This window comes from Penicillium bovifimosum, assembly GCF_028826915.1.
Source record: "Penicillium bovifimosum strain IBT 22155 chromosome Unknown utg000006l_segment0_segment0, whole genome shotgun sequence".
Classification (NCBI taxonomy): domain Eukaryota; kingdom Fungi; phylum Ascomycota; class Eurotiomycetes; order Eurotiales; family Aspergillaceae; genus Penicillium; species Penicillium bovifimosum.
The window spans coordinates 1,863,221-1,889,372 of NW_026622715.1; the positions used below are offsets into that span (position 1 = coordinate 1,863,221).

General features: G+C 49.6%; 13 protein-coding genes across 13 annotated transcripts; 4 read left to right on the forward strand and 9 right to left on the reverse strand.

Annotated features, from left to right (window-relative positions):
* Nucleotides 1–328: 328 nt before the first annotated feature.
* Nucleotides 329–1,078, reverse strand: N7515_008356 (uncharacterized protein; the record flags this gene model as incomplete). The annotated part of the gene is made up of 1 exon (XM_056669100.1): nt 329–1,078. The coding sequence occupies one exon, from the start codon at nt 1,076–1,078 to the stop codon at nt 329–331; it is 750 nt and encodes a 249-aa protein (XP_056518930.1).
* Nucleotides 1,079–1,995: 917 nt separating this feature from the next.
* N7515_008357 (uncharacterized protein) lies at nt 1,996–3,428 on the reverse strand (the record flags this gene model as incomplete). Its single annotated transcript, XM_056669101.1, has 3 exons — nt 1,996–3,048; nt 3,103–3,200; nt 3,251–3,428. 3 exons carry the CDS (start codon nt 3,426–3,428, stop codon nt 1,996–1,998), a joined length of 1,329 nt encoding a protein of 442 aa, XP_056518931.1.
* Nucleotides 3,429–5,839: 2,411 nt separating this feature from the next.
* On the reverse strand, nt 5,840–6,824 carry N7515_008358 (uncharacterized protein; the record flags this gene model as incomplete). Its single annotated transcript, XM_056669102.1, has 2 exons — nt 5,840–6,547; nt 6,606–6,824. The coding sequence occupies 2 exons, from the start codon at nt 6,822–6,824 to the stop codon at nt 5,840–5,842; spliced, it is 927 nt and encodes a 308-aa protein (XP_056518932.1).
* A 1,838-nt stretch (nt 6,825–8,662) lies between these two features.
* N7515_008359 (uncharacterized protein) lies at nt 8,663–9,052 on the reverse strand (the record flags this gene model as incomplete). Its single annotated transcript, XM_056669103.1, has 1 exon — nt 8,663–9,052. The coding sequence occupies one exon, from the start codon at nt 9,050–9,052 to the stop codon at nt 8,663–8,665; it is 390 nt and encodes a 129-aa protein (XP_056518933.1).
* A 746-nt stretch (nt 9,053–9,798) lies between these two features.
* Nucleotides 9,799–11,453, forward strand: N7515_008360 (phosphatidate phosphatase App1 family protein; the record flags this gene model as incomplete). The annotated part of the gene is made up of 2 exons (XM_056669104.1): nt 9,799–10,806; nt 10,857–11,453. 2 exons carry the CDS (start codon nt 9,799–9,801, stop codon nt 11,451–11,453), a joined length of 1,605 nt encoding a protein of 534 aa, XP_056518934.1.
* An 827-nt stretch (nt 11,454–12,280) lies between these two features.
* N7515_008361 (RNA-binding protein) lies at nt 12,281–12,778 on the forward strand (the record flags this gene model as incomplete). Its single annotated transcript, XM_056669105.1, has 4 exons — nt 12,281–12,300; nt 12,360–12,432; nt 12,503–12,609; nt 12,673–12,778. 4 exons carry the CDS (start codon nt 12,281–12,283, stop codon nt 12,776–12,778), a joined length of 306 nt encoding a protein of 101 aa, XP_056518935.1.
* Nucleotides 12,779–13,676: 898 nt separating this feature from the next.
* On the forward strand, nt 13,677–14,861 carry N7515_008362 (gelsolin/scinderin family protein; the record flags this gene model as incomplete). The annotated part of the gene is made up of 1 exon (XM_056669106.1): nt 13,677–14,861. The coding sequence occupies one exon, from the start codon at nt 13,677–13,679 to the stop codon at nt 14,859–14,861; it is 1,185 nt and encodes a 394-aa protein (XP_056518936.1).
* A 132-nt stretch (nt 14,862–14,993) lies between these two features.
* Nucleotides 14,994–15,688, reverse strand: N7515_008363 (uncharacterized protein; the record flags this gene model as incomplete). The annotated part of the gene is made up of 3 exons (XM_056669107.1): nt 14,994–15,151; nt 15,224–15,328; nt 15,412–15,688. 3 exons carry the CDS (start codon nt 15,686–15,688, stop codon nt 14,994–14,996), a joined length of 540 nt encoding a protein of 179 aa, XP_056518937.1.
* Nucleotides 15,689–18,539: 2,851 nt separating this feature from the next.
* On the reverse strand, nt 18,540–18,755 carry N7515_008364 (ABC multidrug transporter; the record flags this gene model as incomplete). Its single annotated transcript, XM_056669108.1, has 1 exon — nt 18,540–18,755. One exon carries the CDS (start codon nt 18,753–18,755, stop codon nt 18,540–18,542), a length of 216 nt encoding a protein of 71 aa, XP_056518938.1.
* N7515_008365 (uncharacterized protein) lies at nt 18,752–19,733 on the reverse strand (the record flags this gene model as incomplete). The annotated part of the gene is made up of 3 exons (XM_056669109.1): nt 18,752–19,087; nt 19,252–19,415; nt 19,640–19,733. The coding sequence occupies 3 exons, from the start codon at nt 19,731–19,733 to the stop codon at nt 18,752–18,754; spliced, it is 594 nt and encodes a 197-aa protein (XP_056518939.1).
* Nucleotides 19,734–20,483: 750 nt separating this feature from the next.
* Nucleotides 20,484–20,690, forward strand: N7515_008366 (K Homology domain type 1; the record flags this gene model as incomplete). The annotated part of the gene is made up of 1 exon (XM_056669110.1): nt 20,484–20,690. One exon carries the CDS (start codon nt 20,484–20,486, stop codon nt 20,688–20,690), a length of 207 nt encoding a protein of 68 aa, XP_056518940.1.
* Nucleotides 20,691–22,471: 1,781 nt separating this feature from the next.
* Nucleotides 22,472–23,634, reverse strand: N7515_008367 (putative esterase; the record flags this gene model as incomplete). The annotated part of the gene is made up of 4 exons (XM_056669111.1): nt 22,472–22,497; nt 22,560–23,101; nt 23,168–23,259; nt 23,314–23,634. The coding sequence occupies 4 exons, from the start codon at nt 23,632–23,634 to the stop codon at nt 22,472–22,474; spliced, it is 981 nt and encodes a 326-aa protein (XP_056518941.1).
* A 610-nt stretch (nt 23,635–24,244) lies between these two features.
* Nucleotides 24,245–25,870, reverse strand: N7515_008368 (succinate--CoA ligase subunit beta; the record flags this gene model as incomplete). Its single annotated transcript, XM_056669112.1, has 7 exons — nt 24,245–24,331; nt 24,400–24,521; nt 24,588–25,342; nt 25,391–25,487; nt 25,577–25,649; nt 25,706–25,780; nt 25,832–25,870. 7 exons carry the CDS (start codon nt 25,868–25,870, stop codon nt 24,245–24,247), a joined length of 1,248 nt encoding a protein of 415 aa, XP_056518942.1.
* Nucleotides 25,871–26,152: the final 282 nt, after the last annotated feature.

Sequence of the window (26,152 nt, forward strand, 5' to 3'; positions counted from 1 at the left end):
ACAATTTGAATAGGCTTTGCGGCGCTAGGCATCAATTGAATGGGGAACTCAATGCATGAACTATAGTAGTTGATTAGAGTAGAGAGTCCATTGCTAATGTAGTCAAGTGTACAACAAATTAACTATAGTTAATCCACGTATCTCCAACATAAACCATTAACACCAGTGCTCCTACACAGATCGGACCTACTCCATCAAAGTGGAACGTAGTAATCCTCCCCCACATACCAGCCAAGATTAGTATACTATACAACATTCTGACTCTCGAAACATCCTCCCCAAACAACTCCCTCAATTACCACCCCATCAAACACACAAAAAGCCTAATTTAGTGCTTCCGAATAGCAGCAGCAGTGCTACTGGCGACAGGAGTGCTACTCATAGGAGTGCTGCTCATAGGGGTGCTACTGGCAGCACCAGAAGAAGGCGTAGCAGCCAAAGGCCCAATAGCCAAAGGTCCACAAGGACTCTGAGGAGCAGTCAAGCAACCACCAAAGAACATGCCCAGACTCCCAGTCTCATTACGGGTCGACAGAACCTGGTCCGGCGGGAAAGCGGCCACGAGCGAAGTAGCGTTCTGCGCAAACAGAGTCGAGTTCACGCGACTTCCAATGAGAGTCGCATGAGAGCTGTGCGAAGCCGCCAAGCGAGCCATCAAGAACGACACCTCAGGTGACTGAGTGAACCCGGCCAGAGCGACGAAGGCGCCCGTGACGGTTGTCTCGAGGCGGGCGGCCCAGAAGGCCCAGGCCTGGGTGCTGTTGGGCATTGGGTAGGTGAAAGAGCAGGATGGGGCTGTGAAGCCCGGGGCCATGGCGCCGACTTTGTCGATTGCTTGGCTGCCGAGGGTGTTGTCGCGCTCGACGCCCATGATGATCCGCTTCTGGGCTTGCATGGTGGCGTTGCTGGAGTTGGGGAAGGCGCTGTTTACGGTGGAGTTGAAGAAGCCACCGATGAAGGAGGAGAGACCTGAGGCGAATTGGAGGACTTGGGTGTCCGAGGAGGTTGGGGAGCAGCTGGGGTTTTGCGCTGTTGCTGCTCCCGCTAGGAGGGGGATGAGGAGGGTTGAGAAGTGCATGGTTGGTTATGCTTGACTTTGGAGATCCTTCGCTGAGAGTTTGCGAGTGAAATTGAGGTTCGGATTGTTGGAGGAACTAGGAGGTTTCGGATGTCCGGGGTTAGTTGACTACCTTATAGCACTGTTAAGATGCGCACAATTGTCAAGCGTCGTCAGTCAATGACTATCCCAGATACGCATGCGGCGTTCTTTGCGTAAACTCTCGAATGAACTGACCCAATAACCGGTGTTTTGCTCTACACTGGCGTCATGAACGGCCTACAATGTAGAGCTTGGAGGAGGCTTAGATTCGCCTCCTTTGAGGGTGACGTCGACCACTTAAACTCAACTTCGTACTCTCTTAGTTTGATACGAGAACGATGGGGGGAAATAAAGTTTTGATCCAAGGTTAAGCTTGTTCTTTAGTTCGAGTTCCCCGGGGCCGTCGGGAGATCCAACGGTGGCGGGATCATGGCGTCGTGGACTATGACAACCTTGAACTGAAAAAAACGTTGCATAAAATGGCAGATTTATCCCATTGCTAATACGAGAAGATCTGTTGAATATGACCGCTTGACATCAGGAGTACTGGATAAAGTGTTAGTCTTTGAAGGAAGTGCCGGTGAACAAGTACTGGGACGATATAGGTATCCGACGTCGTCGGATGCTGGCGGATATTGTGAAGTTATTCAAGAATACGCCCGAAGCATATTATTTATGCATTTCAAGCCGCTCTATCCGATCCAACCTCGAGATGGAATCAAATTCCACTCTATGGATATTGTATCAAGAATTTGTAGACCGGGAAATCCTATCCTTTGCAAGAGAAAGCTGGGTATAACAAAAAGAATAACAGAATAGCTAGAAGAATCCGCCTTTTGACCTAAACAGAGAGACAGACATAAGTCATAACCAAAGAGTCAGACATAAGACTCCATCTATATACATTTCAAGTGATGCGCAACTATACAAACTCCACTCAACAACACGCTGATCCCCGTACACAAAATGATCAACCCATACTGACTCCCATAACCCCCCATAGCAGGATTACTCGAATGATCCACGCGAAGCAAAGCCTCGCTAAAAGGCCCGCTAACAACATTACCAATCCCCCGCCCAAAAGCAATCACCGAGAAGATAAGGGTTGCATCCGCCGAGGGATCAACACGTCGAACCTCATGCGTGATACCCGACCACGTAGCCGAATAGCAACCCGCAAACAAGCCATACCCGATGCAGAAGACTAATAGTGTCGGGAGAGTCGTCGAAAATCCCCACAGAAGCAACACGGAAACAGCACTCCCGACAGTCGAGATGGTAATACAGGTGATAGCATGGTATCGATCTGCCAAATGGCCCATGGTCACACTCCCAAACACCGAAGCCAGATTCAGAAGCGTGATAGTCAACGAAGACAGAAAGTCTGTAGCCCCGATGCTGCGCGCATACGTCGGCAGATAAATCCCTGGCAAGAAAAAGCCCAGCGCCTCGAAGATGTTGCCGAGCTGGTAGACGCAGAAGATGCGGGTTGTCAAGAATCGGAAGTTCAGGCGATGATAGCAGACGGTCTTTTTGACTGGTAGACGGGGTTTGTGAAAGTAGAGGAATGGTGCCGCGAGAACGAATATGAGGACCGAGATAACTCTAAGTGTAGTCTCGAATCCGTACGCGGCTAGTAGCTTCTCCAGTCCGATTGGGAAGATTAGTCCGGAGACTCCAGATCCGGCCCAGGTGATGCCGAATGCTAGGCCTCGTCGGTGCACGAACCATTCGTCCATGTACAGAATGGACGGACTGTAGGCTATGCAGCCGCCGATGCCAAAGCCGACGCCTTGTGAGAGTACAAGGTGGGTGACGCTGGTTGATAATGAGCCCAGGGCTAGCGATAGACACATGATGACAAGTCCGAAAGATGAGAACCACCGGCCAAACTTTGGTAGTAGGATCATGCTGACTATCACCAGTGGGCAGCTCAGATATGAGATTCCCTGCATAGGATGTTAGTAGCGTATAGGTAAGAGAAGACGAGTTGCGTATCTAACCGTTGCACATGTTCCAATGACGGCTACCATACTCGTGTGTTCGAAGGCCTCATGAGAAGCATAGTACTTCTGAAAGACCCCAAATGAGAATGCAAATCCTGTAACATACGTTAGACCTCGATGGTTGTAGACGCGTGAGCTGACTTACCCCAGATCAAAGCCTCCAGCATTACACAAGCTGCCAAAAACATCCATGCTTGGAACCCGCCGTCGACTGGTGGTAATTTCTGCTCCTCGGTGGATTCATCGAATTTCTCTGGACATAAACGTATCTGGGCTTCACTGCCCGGTGGTGAAGTGCTGCGAATAGAGTGTCTGGTTTCCATGCTTAGTTACGTTTCTGAGTTCACAGTGATATTGAAGACCAAGAACCGGTCTATCGTATTCATTTTAACCTACATGCACTATTTTAGTCACATTGTTTGATCACTGTCAAGGAGGTCCGACGCTGGAAGGGATGGCAAGAAAACCCTGGTATAGGTCAGCCAGGTGACGGAAGGAATTTCCATACGTGGACACCTGTAGGGCTGGCATGCGACAAAACGAGCTCATACAGTGTAGAGTGGATGTAGTTTATATGAATTTTATGCATTTATCTCGAACTTTGAGGGTCTCTCAAGGGTAATATGATTATTTGGCAATCGTCTGGGGATTTACTGAGTTGAGCACAATATTATCTGGGAATTGAAGAGGTCGTTTGTGTTATACGCACTATTTCTAGATCACTTTTGTCCAAGACACATGATGGCCCCTTGAAGCTTCGAGAAAAAGACATTTTTCAAAGACCGAAAGTGACGGGCTTTGCACGGGGAATCAAAAGCTCACCCTCGCTCTATGACGGAGGATTGTGAGCTTGGACAATGGGGAAGACGGCTAGGGACGGGCTTGTGAAGGGATTGGAATGTTGTAGACGCGATCATTGCCAGATGAGGCTGGAGCCCTCGGAGACTTATGTCGATAGGCTGTGGCCTATGATATCACAGGTAAAGCTCCGAGCTGTGTACTGTACCTCTTCCAATCATCGTCCTCCAGCCTCCAGCCTCCAACGTACCCCATAAATCAGCCTCCAACGTACTTAACTTTACCCTGTGCCTCCGCCAATCCTAACCCTCCCCCTCACCTATATCGCATGACTGTATGTCCGATTCGGCGGTTACCGTATCTCCCATTCCCAGGAAGTTCCAAGTTGCTCCATTCCATCTCCCACTACTCCATACTTCGTACCGTATCTCCCACTACCTTTCCCCAATCACCCTTCGCTCCTCCGTTTTTACCTCTTATTCAGCAATCTATGTTCATGGTACTGGAACATCATGACTGCCTCCCCATGTTCTCCTTCCATTCCTCCGTTCCTCCGTTCCTCTATTCACCTTTCCCCTTCCTCTGAACCCGGATACCGCGATATCTGTCTGTACCTGCAAGAACGGCGTCCCGCTGCGACAATGGCGCAGTACCCAGGTTTGATGGATAGCATCGATACTATGCAACACGCGGATGGTTCAGCCCAGTATCTATGCACTATCCACCACTCCCACCCTCTTTACATACTATTACAATAAGTTCTTTTTTACATTGAGAGTGGCGTTGGCCATAATCGTGCTATGCGGTTAACCAACCTCACTCAAGCAGGTCAGATTCGCCAACGAACTTCCATCTCCATTCAGATGTAGGCACGTTACCTACTCTACGTACGTGCGAAAAGTTTCAACATTTTCCACCGTGGGGCGGGACTCTTCCAACAATTTATCATAGACCTGTTCTAAATGGTAGAGACACAACGTCTAGAATTCATCAAGCAATTTCGTCGATACTCTTTGACAGAGGAGTAGCTCTCGGCACCGAGCTTTATTTGCCTGTCAGGTTGCTTGATGAATTCTAGTCGCTGTGTCTCTACCATTAAGAACAGATCTATGATGAGTTGTTGGAAGAGTCCTGCACCACGGTGGAAAACGTTGAACCTTCTGGCACGTACGTAGAGTAGGTAGCGTGCCCACATCTGAATGGAGATGGAAGTTCGTTGGCGAAATCTGACCAGCTTGAGTTAGGTTGGTTAACCGCATAGTACGATTACCTATGGCCAACGCCACTCTCAATGTAAAAAAGAACATATTGTATGGAATGGTATTTAAAGAGGGTGGGAGTGGTGAATAGTGGATAGGTACTGGGCTGAATCACGTTAGACTGATAATGCAGGCTTGGGTGGATCAAGGGGTTGTGACAGCGTTAATTAGCTCGTTGCTAATGTGACATAGGCTCATAGCATGCAAGACGTTCTATATCATAGGCTGCAGGCATGCCGGTGATAACGCTTGTGAGACTTGACGATAGCTTGAGCATGCTCGTGGGCTTAGCTCTGAGTATACAGGACTTTGAGCGGATGTTTGCATAATATAGGCATTGCATCAGCACCATGGCGAGCGTTGATACTGTCCACGTGAAGTACAAGCAGGTTTTCTTGTGAAGAGCGATATAGATGTGCCCGAGTTACGCGTGCTACTTATTTGAGGAAAACGTATAGCCACGATCACGAGCTGTGGCTATCCCTTATTTCCAACAGGGTAGGCATATCCCCAGTTACATCATTACTTCATTGCCGTGGGCGCGTGTTTAAATTAGAAGTAGTTGGTGAGATTGTATTGCAACACCCATCATGTCAGCGGAGTATACCGTTGTCTTCTCAAAGCAACCTCGGATGAAGGTCGTAAGATACAGGCCTTGCAAGCTCAAGTCCATCCCTTCAGTTGGCCAGCCAGATATTCTGGTCTGCACCATACCCAAAAGGAATCCACGACTCCTCAAAATACCTCTGCAACACAGTATCAGGATAAGTCCTATCATCAACACAATATCCACCACCACTAGGACCAATATGCGGACAATGCACGTCGGGCCTGTACTGCACCATATGCTCATGAACCTCGCGACACAGCAACGTATTACGACCCAGTTCATAGGATTTCCCAAACCGAATAGAACTAGTCAAGAAGCTATAACAAGCGTCACTGTCAGTATACTGCTGATCCGAGCCCGTGCAGTACTGTTCATGAGTAGCGCAGATCGTTTTAGCCAGCAAATCCGAAACATAGGCGACAGCCTGGTCCGACGACGTCGCGTTAAGCTTGGTTGCTACGCCTTCGATCAAGTAATCCAACAGATACTCGAACCAGCGGAACGTTGCGTCATATTGTGTGACCTTCCCGTCGGAGCCGAATTCAATCCATGTGTCGATCGTCACGGGGATGAGGATGCCGAACGTGGTTGCGTTGAAGGTGACTACCGTTGTCGCGGAGGCAATGTTATCATTGGCGGCGAACTGGGTGATGTTGTAGGCGATTGGGATACCGACTATGCTGACGTGGTCTGGGTCGGCGAATAGGCCGAAGATGTATTCGCGGTTTAGCTCGTCGCCGTCGAATGTGCGGGTGATGTCGACGCGGCCTTGGACCTGTTTTCGGTTAGATATCTTTTTAGCGGAAGTCTGTCAGAAAATAAGATAGTCTGACATCTGGTGCAAACACAGTCGAGGCATTGCCCTGGGTTTGTTCTACATTTGCTGGGTATAGGAAGGAATCCCAGAAGCTCTTCTCGAGAGTCCACAGCTGGTCGAATGTGAATGTTGGCTTGGGATATTTGTGGGAGGTATCACTGGAGGCTTCGACAGTAGCTAATAGGCAGGCTAAAGTGAATGCGAGCACATATTGCTGGGTATATGCTAAATGCATGGTGACTGGTTATAAAATAGGGTTTCTGGTATGAATTTGAGCTGGTCTGAACCAGATATGGTCTCTGAGAAAACTCGGTGGCTGCACACTTGTATACGAGGAATCTGCCCCTAGCCACCATAAGCGTAATATGAGGCATTTCATTCAGGTGATTCCTCTTTCGATAACGGTATGTGTTATTGGGGCCCAGATGGGACATCGCGTCGCAGATCAGTTGGTCAGAACTGTTAGATGAGTTCTGATTAGCTTGGACATTTCTGAGACGGAGAATACGAAGGTGGTGCATAAGCAGGACTGTGTAGCTGAGATATCAACATTCTGTAGCCGTGCAGGGATCGAAGGTGCTCTTTCAACATTGCGGACTGAATCTATGGAGTCTCTGCATGTTGTTTTGGAGTGTGTAGTGAAGCCAGACTGAGAACAAGGAAAGAGGCTACCTAATTGAGCAGAGTATTGAGAAACATGTGACCTACCTACAAATGGCCTAAATACAACTCTACAGCTTCTCTCTGGTCACATACTTGGACGGGGCTGGTCGATAAATCAGCCACTCCGGGCCTCCTTGCACATACTTTCGGGCGAACGACCACTTGGAACATGGAAATAAACCAGAAAGTTACTGTGTAAGATGGGAATAGGCAAAAATTATCTGACACCAGCCCGGGTCTCGCAGCTCATGACCCATGGCAAGAGTGCACATCAAAGCCTCTAACTGTGTCTCATGTCTACGTTCCAGTTCTTGCTTACCGATAGGTCAATTTATTGACTACTCTTGACTAGGTGAAAGGTATATTACCAACGGAGACACTGGCCTTCTTGACGACCACCGGTACCCCCAAAGGTATACCATGCGGCATTCACACGTTTCTACGTGCCGCTGTCCGTTGAGGGTGGCTGTGATTCGTGAGACAGCCGCGATGGTTGACACCACGTAGACGCGCTTCGTCTTTTAATATGGCTATCATGTTGCGGTATCTCGTGAATTCTTGGGCATCCAGTTCAGCCGGTAGCCTGGCGCCAGCCTTCATGTCGCTGGGTTTGGGGTATTCTGTGAAGAGCTCCTCAGGCACTTTGCGCACCTGTGACTCTCTCTTCCCGGGGTCCATATAATCCCGTACACGCTCTGACTTGCCTGCTGATCCAATGTTGCCGAGCCAGACCCGCCATTGAGAGGAGTCACTCAGCAATGCTCCGAGGGGAGTGTTCCCGGTCGGAAGTCCCTGGGTTCTCCGTCCTGCTCATCTGCGCATACACTTCTAATGTAGGATTATCCAATTGGACCTTCTGCAGCAGATTGGTTGGGGGCTATCTGGAGTACCCTAGGAACCAATTGAAAAGGAAATGTAGAAAGGGGGTTGGCTCGACCCAGCGATGTCAGCAAGCTGATCTTGCTGCTGACCTGGGTCTTCACCTATAAGTTTGATGAGGACGCCGATGAGCCTTCCTCCTCCAACTTATAGGTGAAGATCCACTTCAGCAGCAAGGTCAGCTTGCTGACATTAGGGGGTGTGTTCGTTGGAGAAGGAAAAGTTTGATCTCTTTGATTCAAGTTTCAACATGCTTCCGGGCTCATGACTGCGAAAGTAGGAGCTACAGCGGAGGTGCACATGTGATGGAATCTCAAGAAGCCAAGGGAAACAATCCAAATGAATGATATGAAGTTGATTGGAGCTGTGTATATTGTGTGTCTCGCTCAGCTAGCGGGGAAACCTCGACATCCGCTAAGACATATCTAGGCTAGCGTATGTACATGACCCACTTTTCTCTACTCCGTAGTCCGTACAGTAGTACTTGTGCAACAGTGCAAATGCATACCATAACAAGCCTGAAGAGCCAGACTACAATTTCTCCAACATACGCTTAACCTGATTCGCAACAAACTCCTCACTCCCCGGCTCATCCAAAAGCTTCCTACTAAGGGTAATAAAAGTGTTTGCATAGAACTGACAGTATCGCGGGAACTGAACCTGAAAGAACTTGGGATGTCTGCGAGCGACGAACGGATGATCAGGGAAGTACACCGCTATATCTTGTCCCAATGTTTGGATCTTGGTCATGGAGGCAGCAGTTTTGAGGAGTTTCTCGCTCACCTTCCGCTGATTGCCTGGGTGATGGGTTAGAATCTCAAGCTGTGTCTCTAGTTCTTCGCGGACCTCTTCGAGCTCGTGTGCGTAGCTTGGCATGAGATTCTTGAGCCAGTTGGGCTGGGAGCTATCCCACCAGGCCATTTCCGGGAATTGTGGATTATGGTTGGTCCTAGGTAGGACGAGGTAGTGAATTCCGGAGAAGATGATCTTCCATTGAGCAGAGGACCTTGTGCAGATGGCGGATGTTTTCTATTTGAGTCGACAAGGGTCGATATATTCTCTGAACTTGCAGTACTAGGTGGGCTGAAACAATGTTGAGTATCGAATTGAAAGGCCATTATTGGAAGCCCTCCGTATTCTTTGTTGGACTTCGTGGCCCGCTTAAATATAGATATTCACAAAGGAACCGGCTAGCCACGTTTTCGCCGAAGTATTCAGATCCAAAGGGTCTCTTAGATGCAGGTTCCGTCAAATGTGTTGAGAGGACAAAGACATTGCCCGTACACCTCACACAGGAAACTCCTTCTCGTAAATGTTGGAAGCGCACTCTTTGTAGCATTCACTTAATAAAGCTAACCTCGATAGGGAAGATATGCATCATTCAAGCTTTTGCCCGTGTACCCGAGTTGGTGATAAGCCTCTTGATTCCTCTCCAACCAGTGAAACCTCGCAATATTCTCCGTTCCCAATGTAGAATTCAGTATCGCAGCCAATCAAAGGTCTGTCCAGTGAGAGGTGGATGCAACTGTCAGCTTAATTTAAATAAAATGAGCTTGTCCCCATAAGTGACGTCAGTGGATGTTCCCTGTTTATTTCCTTTTCGGTCACTTGAAATACTTATATCCATTGGATGTCCCAGAATTATACGCACTTACTGCGTAGCAACAATGAGGTACACTCTTGGACACGGCCTTCTACAGGCCTCAGTTATCTCAGTGATCTCAATTATTTCAGTTGCCTCCGCTTCACCCGCTCCAACGGCTTTCACCAACGATGCCCCTTCCGACCCTGTCATCACCCCTTCCCCAGTCCAACATGATCCTTCACCCGTTGTCCCTCGAAACATCTTGAGTGACGTAGAATCGGATGTCGGCGGTGCCCTTTCGGACCTTGGGTCTGGCCTACCTTCGTGGGTGGCATCTGGAGTACCCAATTTCTTCCAGGGTTTCCCCACTGGAGACGCGGTTGTGAGCTCTCTCGGATTGGATGATTCCGACTTGAAGGCATTACCGACCAATGTGTTGAACATTGACCCTTATGCCAACTGGACCAAGTCAGGCTGGAATGTTCGCTTCCATGGAAACGTCTATAAGCAACCAAACATCTCTGTCTCTAAGTTGAACGATTTGGCCGATATCTTCCTGGTCAATACTAGTATCTCGGACCTTCCCAAATCCGAGCAAGCCCAGGCACGCAACCTGACTGCCGGGATTTTCGTTGTGCAGCAGCCAGATGTTGCTGTAAACACGATCCACCTGAAGCCTGCGGCGGGTCAGGGATCCAGCGGACAGCCAGGCGGCGGTGGATCTTCGAAGACCACAGGTGGCACGCAAGACATCACTCTGCCTTACAACACAACGGTCGAAGGTGACTTTGACACTTTTGTGCCGATCGACAGCAATGGTCTTACTCCCGGAAATGAGACAAAGGCCATTCAAAGACTCGACACTCATGTCGAGGGCGCAAGTATCGGAAACTCTACCGCCTATCTGGTGCCTCCCACCGGACTCACCATCATCTCTGACATCGATGATATTCTGCGCGTCACTAAGATCTATGAACCAGAGAAAGGGTTGATCAACTCTTTTGCGCGTCAGTTCACACCTTGGCAGAACATGCCGGAGATATACCGCAACTGGTCCACCAGCCTTCCCGATACGCATTTCCACTACCTGGTAAGTCTCCTAGTTTCTACACTCGTATCGGGTACTAATCGTCGCTCTAGACCACAACCCCCGAGCAGGTCACCAGGAACTACATGGAGTTCATCTACAAGACCTACCCCGGTGGCTCCTTCGACACCCGTCCTCTGAACTTCAGCGACGTCTCCGCCACTCTATCAATCCGCAAGTTCCTCTTGCAGAAGATCTTCGAGACCTTCCCCGAGCGTAAATTCGTCCTGGTGGCCGACACTAGCAACAGCGATGTCATGCGCGACTATCCCAAACTAGCCACCGACTTCCCCGACCAAGTGCAATGCATCTTCCTCCGCAACACCTCGGCGACCGACCCGGGCGACCATTTCCCATACGATACCTCTGGATTCAAGGGGATCAAACAGTCGAAGTACATGTTCTTCGTAAATGCCGATGACTTGACCAACTTGGATCTCGCAAATGGCGATTGCTATAACCAGTCGATTGCACAGAACCTCACGTTCGGATACCAGGGACTGCCATTGGGAGCGGGAAAGACCGCTGCTGTTAACGGATCGGCGAACCACACGGGTGCTGCTAGTGCACTGCTGACTCCGAGGTCGGATGGTATGCAGGGCCTTATGGCATTGGTCGCATTGATTGCTGCCACGTTTATGTTTATTTAATTTATGTACAGACTGTATTACGACTAACGCAATGAAATGTACCTGATCAAAACACGGAAAAAGCGTTGAGGAAGACTTTAAGGGCGTAAAGCTGCTACAATTGCCGAACATTTCCCGGCCGGTAGCGAGTGAAAACAGGGCTGTTCATATTTCCACCCTGGATACAGAATTCAGTGGCAAACCCAGTAAATCAGCCTGATCAGGGCTGCCTGGGCTGGTTGGATGTGTAGGATCCTCGTTTTTGTGGCCGCAGAGGCCAGCTATGTGTTGGAGATAGACGCTCCAGAGTCTAGACTCAGCGATGAGGAGGGAATTGACAAACTCCACTCTCGTGCCTCAACTGCCAAAAATCAGGCGTATTAACCATATCAATGAGAATGAATTATGTATGATTATGAAGCAAAATATTAAATATTTCAAAAGAGATGTTTGTGTGTTTCGAACCAAGCAGATCTCGTTGGGGCCCTGAGATCTCGTCAGATCCTGTCAGCCTATCGCTAATCGCTAAAGGAATTCTGCCACTGTAAACAGACAGGCGAGGCAGGGGGAATTGGCTGCCAAATCACCAATATTGAGAATAAAGAGATGAGGATTGATTCGAAAATACCCTGTAAATCAGAGCTATCAGCTATCGAACAAAATGATATTAAATACTACATACTACTGTTCTTGACCTCTATGGATGATTCGACCCTTGAACATCTCCTCAACATTTAATGCGGGGCGAATGAAATTTGCCTCTCACCGCCACGACCAGCCTATATCTCTCTCAGATGCCCCGCGTCTTGTAAGTCTCTTCATCCAACACCCCCAAAAATTTCATCAAAATGTCTAAGATCTACGTCGGGTATGTCGATTATCCCCCTTTTTTGTTTGAACAGAACCTGAATACTGACTGCAATCTAGAAACCTTTCATGGCACACCAGCGACGAGTCGCTTCGTCAGGCCTTCAGCGAGTTCGGCCAAATCGTCGACTCTGTACGTGAAAAATCTCTTCTTCTCCCCTCTTTTTTCCTCTCTGTGCACCAACTAACCATTTCCCCTACAGATCGTCATGGTTGACCGTGAGACCGGTCGCTCCCGTGGCTTCGGTTTCGTCACCTACTCCTCCGCTGAAGAGGCCGAGGCTGCCATCGCTGGCCTCAACGAGCAAGAGTATGTTTTCCAACCATCGCTCAGTCCCAACTCATTACAAATAGCTAACATACCCTCTTCCAGTCTCGATGGTCGCCAGATCCGTGTTAACCTCGCCAACGCCCGCCCCTCCGGTGGTGGTGGCTTCAACGGCGGTGGCTTCAACGGTGGTGGCGGTGGCCGCTGGTAAATTTAACGATTAATGACCCAAAAAGTTTGCGACGGTTATGGGGAACGAGAAAAAATCATGATATCTTGACGCTTAGCGTTGGTGACGGTGACTACAGTCGCCGGTCACTAGAGTACTCCCAGAGAAGTAGATAGTTATTCCCTCGGTGTTTCATATACCTGCCAGGACATTTGGAATTTCATTTCGGAGCTGAGAAAGTGCTCTTGATTTACCAATTCATTTATCTCGTACTTTACATTGTAAGATGTAAGACTGAAGCCATGCAATTGGTCGCTCATATTGGAATGTGCCACCTTGCATACATTTCAACATACGTGGTACGACCTCAGTAGATGAAGCAATGAGACTAAGTACTAAGAGGCAAAGTGACTGTCCTTTCCTTGCTTGATGTTGGCTTGCCCCCCGCCCTACCTATCGACCTACACCCTTTGTTATCATACGACCAGGTATATAGCCTGTTATCCAGCTCATCCTCCAGTCCGGAGCTCCCGTGGTAACTCAAAGACCTGCTGAAGCCACATAATGACAAACAAGCCACCTGGGCATATCGACCGATTGATATCCAGCCTCTTACTGGACCCCGTCTCTCTCAGACTCCCTCTCTAAAGCCACCCTACAAACGAATCTGCTAACAGTCTCGACTCTCAGCCCACAGAAAACCAAGCTCATCCTAAAAATAGTACAAAACAGGAACCTGAAAGATCCCCAACCCCATTGGCCAATTACTTCCAAAACTCCCATACCCCGCGGGCTGAACGGACCCACCGCCACCATCTGCCTTGTTAAGCTGTTCTTTGTTCATCGACAGAGACACAGACACAGAGCTCTCCTCTCCATCCTTCTCTACTCAACCTCCCCCAAATCCCAATCTAATCCAATCCAATCCAATCAATCCAAAATGGCACCCCACGAAGGCCTAATCCACCCAAAAGAATACGACATAAAAGACAGCAACGTCGAACTAATCGGCAGCGACATCGACCACCGAATCAAATACACCTCCGCAACCACCGAACCCGCCTGGAACAACGGCCAAATCTCACAAAAACCCGGCCTCTTCATCTGGCGCATCGAAAACTTCCAAGTAACCCCCTGGCCTACAGAGAACTACGGCCAATTCTACGACGGCGACAGCTTCATCGTGCTACACTCGTACAAAGCCGGCTCCGACAAGCTCGGCCACGACATCTTCTTCTGGCTCGGCAGCAAGACTACACAGGATGAAGCCGGGACGGCGGCTTACAAGACCGTCGAGCTAGATGAGTTTTTGCACGGTGCTGCGAGCCAGTATAGGGAGACGCAGCAGCATCCTTCGGATGAGTTTTTGGCGCTGTTTAGACATTATGCGGTCAGATCTGGGGGTGTTAGGTCTGGGTTTAGGCATGTTGAACCGAAGGAGAAGGAGGAAGTGATGACGCTGTTGAGGGTTTTCAAACATGCTGGTATTTCACGGGCTGATTCGTTGATTGTTTGTGAGGTTGAGGCGAAATGGGAGAGTTTGGATGAGAATGATGTCTTTGTGCTGGATCAGGGGAACAAGATTTGGGTTTGGCAGGGGAGGAAGTGCAGTCCCATGGAGAAGGCCAAGGCGGCGCAGGTTGTTAATGATTTGACACTGGCGAAACATGTTGATGTTGAGGTTATTTCGCAGCTGGAGGGGAGGTCGAGGATCTTTGTTGATTTGTTGGGTGGGAAGGATCATGCCGGGTCGACGCTGGAGGCGCCTAGGCCTGGGAGGTTTGCTAAGAGTGGGCCTGATGAGAGGGCTCGCTCGCGCAAGCTGTTCAGGCTTAGTGATGCCGAGGGTGAGTTGTCCTTTGAGCTTGTCAAGGATGGGCAGAGGGTTGATAGGGATGACTTCGATGGGAATGATGTTTTCCTGTTTGATACTGGGAACAGACTCTGGGTTTGGCAGGGGTCTAGGGCTAGTGCTGGTGAAAAGGCAATGTGGCTCAAGGTCGCTCAGTCTTACGTTCGCAAGTTGCAGGAGAGTAAGGAATCGTCCGAGGCGTATCTCACGCCTATTTGCAGGGTTGCGGAGGGTCATGAAAGCCCGGCTTTTTTGAAAGCTCTTGAAGTTTAGATTTGTACATAACATTACACTGGCATATGAATTAAGCATAGGAAGGTTGTCATTTTACACATGCGAGCTCCATCTGAAAATGTAGTTCTCGTCTGTTCCAGTTCATCGCATTCATCAATCCCTGGTGAGCATCTAGGTCAAACCAGAGCTATTCTCCCCCTTATCCAGCGCATCCGCCTGTCTCCTCAATACATCAGCACGGAACCTCCGGAACGCAGTCTCAATCCTCCTCTTGCTCTCCGGATCAGCCGAGATACTCCTCGTCCCACTGGCAGCACCACCAGCGAAGCCTATCGTGAACACAAGTCAGCACATATGGCCAAATACCCAAATCATCCAGAACCAGAACCAGAAGGACATACCAAGTTCCCCACCCAAAAACAACCCACCAAGCGAAGCAAAGAAATACGTCGCAAAGTCGCCCAACGTAGTCGGTTTCAACAACGGCGTCAGATCGGGAATGGATTCTGCACAACAATATTCAAATTAGCCACATTCTAACCTTCTACCACTTTCCTCCTTTCTCAATCATAGAAGGTAAGAAACATACCAGTCCGCCCGTCCTGAAAAACAACCTTCGTAGGCCTCTCCTGCGCCCGAATCGCAGAGAAAAACGCCTTCCGCGTACTCCGCAGTCGGATAGCTGCGAACAGACCGATACTAACGCCAACGGCTGAACCAACTGTTGTCCACAGGGAAATTGAGGAGGCTGCGGCCTTGAGCTTGTCGCGGTCTGAGGTTTGGAGGTCGTGTTGCATGTGCTCGTCGGCTAGCTTGGCTAGCTCGTCGGAGCGCTGTTTGCGGAGGATGGCGAAGGATTCGAACATTGTGGATGGATTAGGTTGAGTGTAGATAATTGAAGTGTTTGGAGGAAATTTAAGGGAGTGCTTAGAGGAATTGAAGTAGTAGAAAGCTGGTGGGATTCAAGGTTGAGAGTCAAGCTGTGGATGAGTGACGTCATGTGGTGAGCTTCGGTGGAGATTTGGAAAGTCGCTTGAACCTCAAGATTGATGCATAGCTGAGCTTCCTAACTGAGTACCTGGTACCTGCCTACCTGGTCGCCAATGATAAATGATTAGTCCAATTACCATTTACCATTCTACACCGCACACAGCGCTCCATGAAAACGCACTTTCTCGAACCTTGCGATCACAGCAAATGAGCTCACCTGCGAGCTCGGTACACTCAGACGAAAGATGCTGGCTGGGCGCAAGTTGTCTACTGCTAAGGTCAAGGCCATTAACGAGGTCATGTACGCCAATCCCAGAACATCCTCTAACAAAAACATCACGCGTCCACCTTACCTAGACACTAGGCATTCCTTTGTATCCACACGATATTAAGTGCTGAGAGAGGTCCAGGCCTCTAAGACTTACAAGGAAGCTCACTGTACGGGTTTTCCTGTTGGTAACGATGAGCCGGCCAAAGCCCGGAAAGACATTCAAGTACGCCGCCCAGGCGTAACGGAATACTTCGTTGAAACAGCGATTGACCGCAAATTATGGCTGCGGCAGATGGATGGGAAATTGGTGTGACTTGTGGCTTTGTTTGTCGTTTGCGTTTCGTTTGAATTTCTGTCGTACTCCGAGGACCTCGTTTTGACTACCTATCCCAGTCGGCGGGAATCCTGGATCATGCAGACTATAACTTACTTCAAGTGAAGCGTCCACCAGGCGGCTAATATGGACGAACTGTGTATATATCAGTTGTCGAGGAAGCAAGGAGTAATTACCTATACAAGCCATTGGCCACTGCAGCATATAGAATGTCCTTTGATGCATTCACCATGGATCAAACGACTGATTTTCCTCTCTGGTCTGCGGCTGGTCTGAGTGCTCTGCTGAGCCGTCTTTCAGCTTCTACTTCGGTTTGAGATGGACGTCAGTACGAAATGTGCACCCCACGATTCATCGGGACACATTTCACTTGGTCATAACTCATGGTTGACTGAAACCATTCCATGGCTCTTGTAGTTGGTCCCAATCAATTAGCCGACTCACCAGTCAACCCAGGACACTCCATAATCGCATGTATCATGTAGGGAGATACCGAGTGAAAATGGGAGAAGACCAACCGTTTGAGAAAAGGAAGCTGGTGAGTTCTCCATCTACCTTAGACCCTTGTTCAGACACGAAGGCCACTGGATACGAAGTCGTCGTGAAGTGTGACCCGCAAAGCAGCCTCAAAGCACAATGCAACACAAGTCTCACACAACCCTCCAATACACTCGCCTTAAACAATCCGTTCATGTCCAAGATAGCAGGCGCTTATGTCGTTCCAAGATGTCATATTCAGTGCGCCCCAATGGTAGCTCTTGCGGTTTGCTGGTCTCGTGATTTGTCGCGTGCTTTATCGTGCCCTCCCTCCCTCTCACTTTCCACCCCCCACCAATCATCGGCATCCTGTAGCTTTGTATCATAGCTGTAGGCCCTGACACTACACATGCAGAGACAGCCTGAACCTGAACATCGTACCTGTAATAGAGCCTGCAATACAGGTTCCCATTTCTTGCTGCAAGCTTGCCATGTTTTTGTCCGACATCCGCGTCATCCGCATCATGAACCCTTCTCATAGTTGCGGACCCTGATGCTACAAAGACTGCCTGGCTCTTGATATCATACCTGTAACGGAGGCTGCGCTATTCTGCCTGCACGAGCCATTACAAAGTTATCATAGCCGATCATTGATATCATAATGCTGCCGTCCGTCACGAAACTATGTAGGCTGAGCCCTGTCAAGAGCAGTCTTCCCTTGATGAGTTGCATAGATAGCTGTGCCAGAAGTGGTTCGGAAAAGCGCTGCCTAATCCAGAATGACCCTATCCAGCGCGGCTGGGATCACCTCGCCGGCGCTTGCTCCGGACCACATCCTCAGAGGGCTCTCGCCCAATTCGGAGTCACCTGAATCGCGGCGGCTGGGGTCTCATGACCGGAGCCTTCTCTTTGTCAGTGAGCCAGTGAGGTATATGGACATGGTCAAGAGCTAATGCCCAATTTGGCGTGTGTTCTGCTCGGCGCGGCTGGGAGGTTATGACCGGAGCCTTCTCTTTGTCAGTGGGCCAGTGAGGTATATGGACATGGTCAAGAGCTAATGCCCAATTTGGCGTGCGTTCTGCTCGGCGCGGCTGGGAGGTTATGGCCGGAGACTTCTCTTTCCCGACGAGGCATGGATATGGTCGAGAGCTGCCGCCATATTTGGCGAGTCTCCCGCCGTATTTGTTGATTCTCATGCGCGTGGACGTGTTGCCTAGTCTGGATCAATGGACATAAATAGAGGATCATCCCCAGTCCAATTCTTTTCTTTCTTCTCCTCCTCCCGTACTCCGTACACACTTTCATCATTGGGCATCTTCTCCTCGCCCATCATCCACAAGGAACGCAGCTCCGACTCTTCTCCGTGCGAGCAGCAAATGATGGAAGTCGGCTCTTCTACTCGACGGGGATCTGACGGTAGCCGTCGGACGATGAACGGACTCGAAGTAAGTTACCGATACCCATCTGAACTCGAACGACATGAACTGGTTGACGGCTAACGTGTTTGCCCTTTGGTATGACAGGTTGGCACATATATGATCGTCGGCTGAGGATAGCCACCAAGGGCTGCTGCATGCCCTGCGCGTCCCAGTACAGTTCGCAAACCAGGCGGGACCCACCGAGACTCGTCCTGCGCATGGGCTTTTCAATACCGGCCTCGCTCCAAGACCGTTTGCTCCCAAAGCGTACAAGCAAACTCGCGACCATCACCAGTGACGGCTTGCGGCTTAGCAGCAGCCTCTTCAATGATGCTGTCAAGCTCCTGAATCATGTCATTGTGTTCAGGCGACTCGAGCCAGAGCTGGCTCCAATCTCTGCCCTGACTGAGTTGGCCTGAAACCACATTTACCACATCAGTCATTCAGCAGGGTTGGTCTCAGGCGGGCATGGCGCCCCATGGCGCGAGAAATGGTCTTCGATAGCGGCGGCATTCTCTCCGATGGGACCAAAGTACACAGTCCTGCCGCCTTTAGCCAGAAGAAGAAGCTGTTCGAACTCAGCGAAAAGGTGTGCAGATGGCTGGTGAACGGTGACTAGACCAGCCTGTCCAGCATCTGCCAGTCGGCCAAGGAATCTGACAGTGTTGTACGCGCGTTGGCCATCGAGACAACTGGTGGGCTCATCCAAGAAGATCAGGATACTGGGTTTTGCAACCAGTTCCACGCCAATGGTCACGCGCTTTCGCTGCCCATTCTCCCAGGGGGTTTACGGCGTTTTGAAAATTTTCCCCATATGCTGTTCTGGAATGTGTTCCTAGTCAGTTTGGTCTGTCCCGACACTCGACACTCAATCCGGCGCCAACGCTACCAATCATGGCATCAGCAAGAGGTACCCCACGTCAAGAGAAACTCGCCCACGTGGATGTCATTATTGACTTGCTTGAGCTTCACGATCTTGCGGGTACCCTCGGTTTTGCGCTGAGCGAGCACATCGAGAAGGGTGGTTTTACCGGCGCCAGAGGAACCCATCAGGGCACCGAGCATACCAGGCTTCACCCATCCGTGAACATTATCGAGGAGGTCTTGGTAGCCAGTGGGTGTCTTGACGGTGTACGTGGGATTTTCCCATGTCAAAGTCGATACCGGGTGGGGTTTCAGCACACGCACAAGTCAGGTCTCAAGATCTCAGCGAAGCAGCCTCCGCCGCAGCCGAAGACTTCCGTGCAAATCCACGAATTCTTCGAACTGATCATCACGCGCTTCTTCAAAAATGGCTACGCCTCCATCGCGCAGATGAGCGGCAAACGCTGGACAAAAGTCATCGGCAGCGTGGCTGCGTGGTCTTCTACCTCATCATCCGGCCCTATATCGAGAAACTCTTCAAATGGATGCATGATCATTGATCGCGACCGTCGCAAGGAGAAGGAAAAGCGCGACAAGGAGAGGGTGCAGTTCGGCAAGGTCAAGATGACGGCTCACTCGCTGCGGCCGGGTGCGGATGATAATGGGAAGGTGCTTGGGGAGGTTTGTACCGCAATGCTGAGCCTACTGACGCTGTCGCACTGCGCGGCGCACAAATGTGGCTCTTCATCTGGACCTTCCTCCTCTTCTCATCCACATTTGCACACTTTATGATCGCAGGTTTTGAGAGTGCCGAGAATTCTGGTAATACGGGCAGGAGAATACGGATGAGGAGGATATCACGGCGGCTAAAGGGCCTCCAAACGACCGAGAAACACGGAAGACGACTGAGTCAAGAGCAGCTGTCGATGTTGACTGTGTACCACATCCAAGGAAATGATGGAATGGTGGCATGGCTGTGGAGCTGGCTCCGCTTCGGATTCATCAATGAGGCCGAAGTTGTGCAATCAAAGGAGCACGGGTAAACTTTCGCCGTTCTCTGCAGCCTCCATCCGCCCGATTTTGGATATTCATGTATCGCGGAGCCACCTGGGGTTGATGAACCGACTGAATCCTATCCTCCATATGTTGGTTGAAGACTTTCCGAAGAGCTCATGTGTGGAGCGTGTGGAGTGGGAAAACGACGATTGGCGGGGGCTCGCAATCGAGGAGTTCGTCAAGGAACGCCAGGACCAAGTCACCTGTGAGGCTGTGACCTCGGCCATCGACGACCCACCGCCCCGCACCGCATGCTCATCGGCCGCGGCGGCGATACCCGCCGTGGCATCGAGTCCAAGTTCAACGTCACTCTGGACATCCCCAAGGGGGCGGGGGGGGGCGGCGAGGGGAAGTTGGAAATGGTGCCCACTAAGGACGCCTGGCGCAACTTCGGGTTAATGTGGGTGTTTATCCTCTTCAACATCGCCGCATGTCTTTCTCGCCTGGTGTACGAATGAATGTACATAGTTCTCCATTCTTGGAATTCTCTTACAATTATCGAGTTGAAGAATTCAAGATTCTATATTCAAATCTCCATTTTGCATACAAGAGAAAAGACCCTAAGCCTAGATCGTGACACAAATGCATACATCTATCTCTGCCATACAAATCCACCAGATTGTCACATCGTCGAGTGCCATGCCATACATTCATGGGAAATTGGTAATGAAACGTTATAAAATACCATTTAAAAACAGGGTACATTGGAAAATCATAGGATGGTTAAATGGTTTAGCTCGTGTGCGAGTAAAGGTAAACTTGAGCATCAAGATAGGGAAGGCAGGAGAAAAGTTAATCGCTTCATACAACGGGATGGGAAGGGAAGGGGAAGTTCAGGTAACCTCAATATCGAAAGAGGGAGAGGAAGGGAAAGATGAATAGCATCAAAATGGAAGGGAAGGAAGGAAGGGATGACCAAATATGAATAGCATCACAATGGAAGGAGATAGAGAGGATGGGAGACAAACAATGTCAAGGGAGGAGAAGGGGGAGATAAAGAGCACCAGGATGGGACTATGTGAAATTGTGAATAGCATCAAAATGGAAAGAGAGAGAGCTGAGAGGATGGGGATATGTGAATAGCATCAAGATGCGAGAAGGAATTAGGTATGACCTACCAAAGATGAATAGCATCAAAATATACCAAGAGGGTAAAAAAAGGTCCCCATTACCTACCAGTGGGTAGGCACTCCAGACCGCTCCTGGACCATCAGAAAACCCCGGGGGGGCTACGAGGCTTCTCCAATCTTCATCGCCTGCACCTCCACCCTCTGTACTAATCTACGGCCTCTCTCCTAAGTAACGCCGTCCGCTGCGACAGAAGTCCTTTGGGTCAAAGCGCGGAGGGTTTGCCTAGTGTAGTGCTTCGAGAGAGCTTTGGCACAGACGAATCCAACCGGCAGCGGCTAGCAGAGTAGGATCAAGAAGAGGGACTAGCATTAGCCTGGCAATCGTGGTTTCCCATCGAAGGAGCCCTAGACACCCTATTAACCACTAGACCACTGGGGGGGGGGGGGGGGGGGGGGAAGGTTAAATATAAGTACAATTTCCTCCTCATAAGGGAACAAATGGGTCACGGGGAATGTCACTGGGAGTTTTAGATCGGCATCTTGGAGGCCTTATAGGGCGGTTGGGATATTCAAATTTAATACATAGAATCTGGGGATGGCTAGCTACCTGTCTGCGAAGTTATAGATCAATTGCACGCGATATGGTGGTGGTTGATGGGGATATAATGTTCTTGGGTACATCCATCTCGAAACAAACATGAGGCTATTCAGAACACAACCTTATGCGGCTGACATATGACCTCAACCTCGAGGCTGTGGGTTCAATTCCCGACGTTGTCAGAATAATTATTCTTTGAGCACATACCATTTCCTGGTTTTCAGGAGAATGGAAGAACATTGATACATGACCCACCAGCCAATACAATATCAGAACACCATCAAAGTCCTCTGCCATCCACACCAGTCTTCCCAAGGGCCAGGCCAGTGGCCAAGTCGAGTCTCGCATGCCTGGCTACAGTACGAATACCCACTAAGCCCTCCACGCCTGACTGCAGCCTAGAGTCTAGACGGAGGTCGTTGGACTTCAGTGAAGGACCCGAAGGTAGGTATATGCATTGCCGAATGCACAGCACTCCATGAAGATGGGTCTTCCTCTCGAAGTTTCATTGAAAGTTTTGATCTTATTTTTTTGAATATTTATTTGAATATTTTGTCGTCAATGTCATTATTCATAACCCAGAGAAAGCAACACACACTAGAAGAACCGGTTAGTCTAGGTTGCCGAACAGGTAAACCAAGAGAAGAAAAGACACTCACTAGCGATCATCTGGAAACTAACAGCCCAAAGCTGCCACCGGGACCTAGACGATCCACTTTCTCTTTCAACCACCGTGGGCTGCGGAGAGGCAGTGTATGCGGGCAGACTCGGGTTACTAATGCTGTCATCAAGTTCCTTCTCGTAGGCCTTGCTGATAGTACCACTATTTGTAGATGTCGATTTGGGCGCCTTAAGCAAGCCTTCCTTCTCGGCTTCCTGGATAGCTGCCCACCACACAGACGCCATGCGCTCATATCCCTCCGCTGTGGGATGGATATTGTCAACGAGTTCATTCCATTTGATGAACGTGCTCATATCAGCTAGGACGAGGCTGTCATTTTGCGCTCGTCGCTTGCCTGCGAGCTCTACGTATTGCCCGCTGATATCTGCGACCTCCTGGGGGTGGATTCCGTTGAAGATGAGAGTGGATAGAATGATGGTCGTGCCGGGAATGCCGTCAAATAGCTGTGTTAGGAGAGAGTCCATCCGCTCGCTAGCTGTTTCGACTTTATACTCTTGGAGGGCGTCATTTGTGCCTGCGCTGTGGGACACTTGTTAGCGTTAGAGGAATAGAAAATTGGTCATATGACATCAATTGTGGACTCACTTGAGGAGGATTAGATTAGGCTGTAGTGGAATGATGTTTTTAGCAATTTTTGATAATTGATCGATCCTCATGCCGATACGGCCTTCATGATCCTGGACTAAGTGTCAGTATTTCGTCCTGCACGAGTATAGATACCAAGAACTTACATTGTCATGCATCGTGCCACTCTGCAGGGTTCCCACCATATCAACCTCCCACCCAGCATAGCGCAGCTGCTGTCGAAGCCATTCGCGATATCCATTTCCATCTGGAGATTTATACCCCATGGTAATGGAAGCACCAAACGGCAGAATCCGCAGAAGGAACGGCTTCGTGTCGCGCGATCGAAGTGTCGAGACGTCATCGCCAGAATCTGAAGCTGGAGCCGAAATCAAATTCTTAGTCGGCACAATTGCTGACGCCCTCACAATTGCCAGCCATAGTAGACAAGCCTGGACAACCCAGTAAATGGGCGTCGACTGCCTCATGGTAAGTGCGAAAATATTTACACAATCAGCCGGGAAATGGCCATTTCTTTATAAGAAAACTTTCCGACAAATGCTAACGTCAGAGACGGACCCTCCCATGTGCTGCTTGGACTGTGATTTGCCCGATAACTTAGCCTCTTAGGAGTCATGAGTGCATCTGGAACCCGTCAAAGGCCCACTCGAGTGGCTGGGGCTCAGGGGCGATTGCCGCTTATCGAAGCTAAGCCGCACTGGGCGATCTCTGGTGATCCTGTAAGAGAGCTGTCAATATGGCTCGATGTGACTCCAATTTGGCTTGGTTTTCTATCACTTGCGTCGCTAGTGCTTACTCTGTTGATTCGGTAGCCCTATAATAGCTATGGCAACTCGGATGTGGTCGGGCACTGTTCTATTGGATTTGGCGAGAGGCTGGGTGACATCGTATACACTATGCCTATTTGGGTATAGTGTGTCTCCGGTTAGCAAACCAACTTCGACTCGTCTTCTGAGACTTGTTCGTGACTGGGGGTCTGGGACAGTCTTGTCAAAACTAATTTCCAGGCAATATTGAATCCATGCTTCTTTATATGGCAATTGGCAAAGCTAGAAGCAGTTATCACATCAACTATCCTTAATTGGAGGTCTTTTCCACGATCATCCTAGCGGCTTTCTCAAACTCAGGCTCCACAATCAAGTTCTCCAATCCAGATTCTCGAATCTATAATGAGAGCACAATTAGAATCGTTCCCGACTTTGGTGAAAGGATCAATTGATAGTTTTACTCACCAGCTTCAATCCTCGTTCGCTATTGGTGCCCTGCAGACGAACAACAACTGGACATTTGAACCCTCCCATCTCAGCAGCAGCAGCAACAATCGCCTCAGCAATCATATCACATCGCACGATTCCTAACAAAAGTCAGCTCAGCTGCCTAGCTACCAACTCAACCGGGGGCGTGTCGGCAATATACTGACCCCCATAAATATTGATCAGAATCCCCCTAACCCTCTCATCCCTCTTCAAAATCCCAAAAGCCTTCGACAAAGTCTCCTTCGTCGCCGCACCCCCAACATCCAAGAAATTAGCACACTCCCCTCCAAACAAACTGATCAGATCATTCGTCGCCATCGCAAGCCCAGCCCCGTTAACAATATTCCCAATATTCCCCTCAAGCCGCACATAAGAAAGCCCCAACTTCGAAGCCTGGTGCTCCTCCTCTTCCTCCGGTGACCGTTCCTCCAACTCGAAGATCTCCTTCTGTCTCCACTGCGCGGCATTATCAAACTCAAATTTCGCATCCAGACAGACGAACTCGCCCTCTTCACTGCGAACAAGCGGGTTCAACTCCAGTAGCGTCGCGTCTTTTTCGTGGAATAATTTAATCATTTGTTCCAGGATCCGTTGTATGCCTTTCATTTCGGAGTCTGAGAAGCCTAGTTCTGCTTGGATGTATGCATCTATCTCTGGCGTGATACCCGTTGAGTGTCCAAACCATAGTTTGTGCAGCTTGTCGACGTTCGATTCGATGTTGATGCCGCCTTCGTCGGAAATGAGTAGGACGGGCGAGGCACGCTGGCGGTCGAAGGTCATTGCTATGTAGTACTCGTGTGCAATTGCTACTGCTTGGTAGATGTAGAGTTTGCTTACTAGCAGACCGTTTGGTGGGGTTTGCTTGGTTGTTAGGTAGGAGCCGAGCATTTGAGTGGCGTTTTTGAAGGCTTCGCTTGGTCTGGGGCTGCTATTAGATTTGTACTTTGTAATTTGCTGGGAGCCTTACGACTCGACGAGGCGGACTCCGCCTTTTCCGTCGCTGCTGAACTTGCCTTTGCCGCGGCCGCCGGCGAGGACTTGGGCTTTCATGATCGATGGTGCGTCTGGGTGGACGTCAGTTTCTCCAAGAGGTCGTAATTCTCCACGGGGTCGTAATCCTCCAAGAGGTCGTAAGATGTAGGGGTAGACTCACTGATCTTAGAGACAACATCTCTAGCTTCTTCAGGGGTTGCAACCAGGAACCCCAGTGGAACTGGAATGTTGAACTGCTCGGATAAGCATGGGTACAATCTGCTTGCAGTCGATGTGAGTTGTAACTTACGTCCTTAAGAAGTTTGTGCGAGTGGTGCTCTTGCAGACTCAGCCGCCGCAATTGTACGCGGATGGGGCCATGGTGCTGTACTTTGTAAGTACATCATTCGACGTAACTCTCGTAGATATCACAGACCCATTTAACAGTGCGAGCTAGCGAACGCCAGGTATTCATCTGGAGATTTGTAGCTAGTATGCTAAGATGTCGAATCTGCAGACTGGAGATACGATGTCACGTTTATGTATATTCAAGAGTTTGGGTCATGACATCAACATATCAATCTGGGGTTGAGTTTCCGGAAGTTTAAGTAAGTGGCAGCATAGGTTGATGCTTGATAACATATGGAGCTCGTTGGGACTGCAGAAATGAGATAAAAGAATATGCCGAAGGTGACGCATCATATTGTAAATTAAGAATTTATGACCAGATTCAAGATATTTATCATCTCGTCGAGTT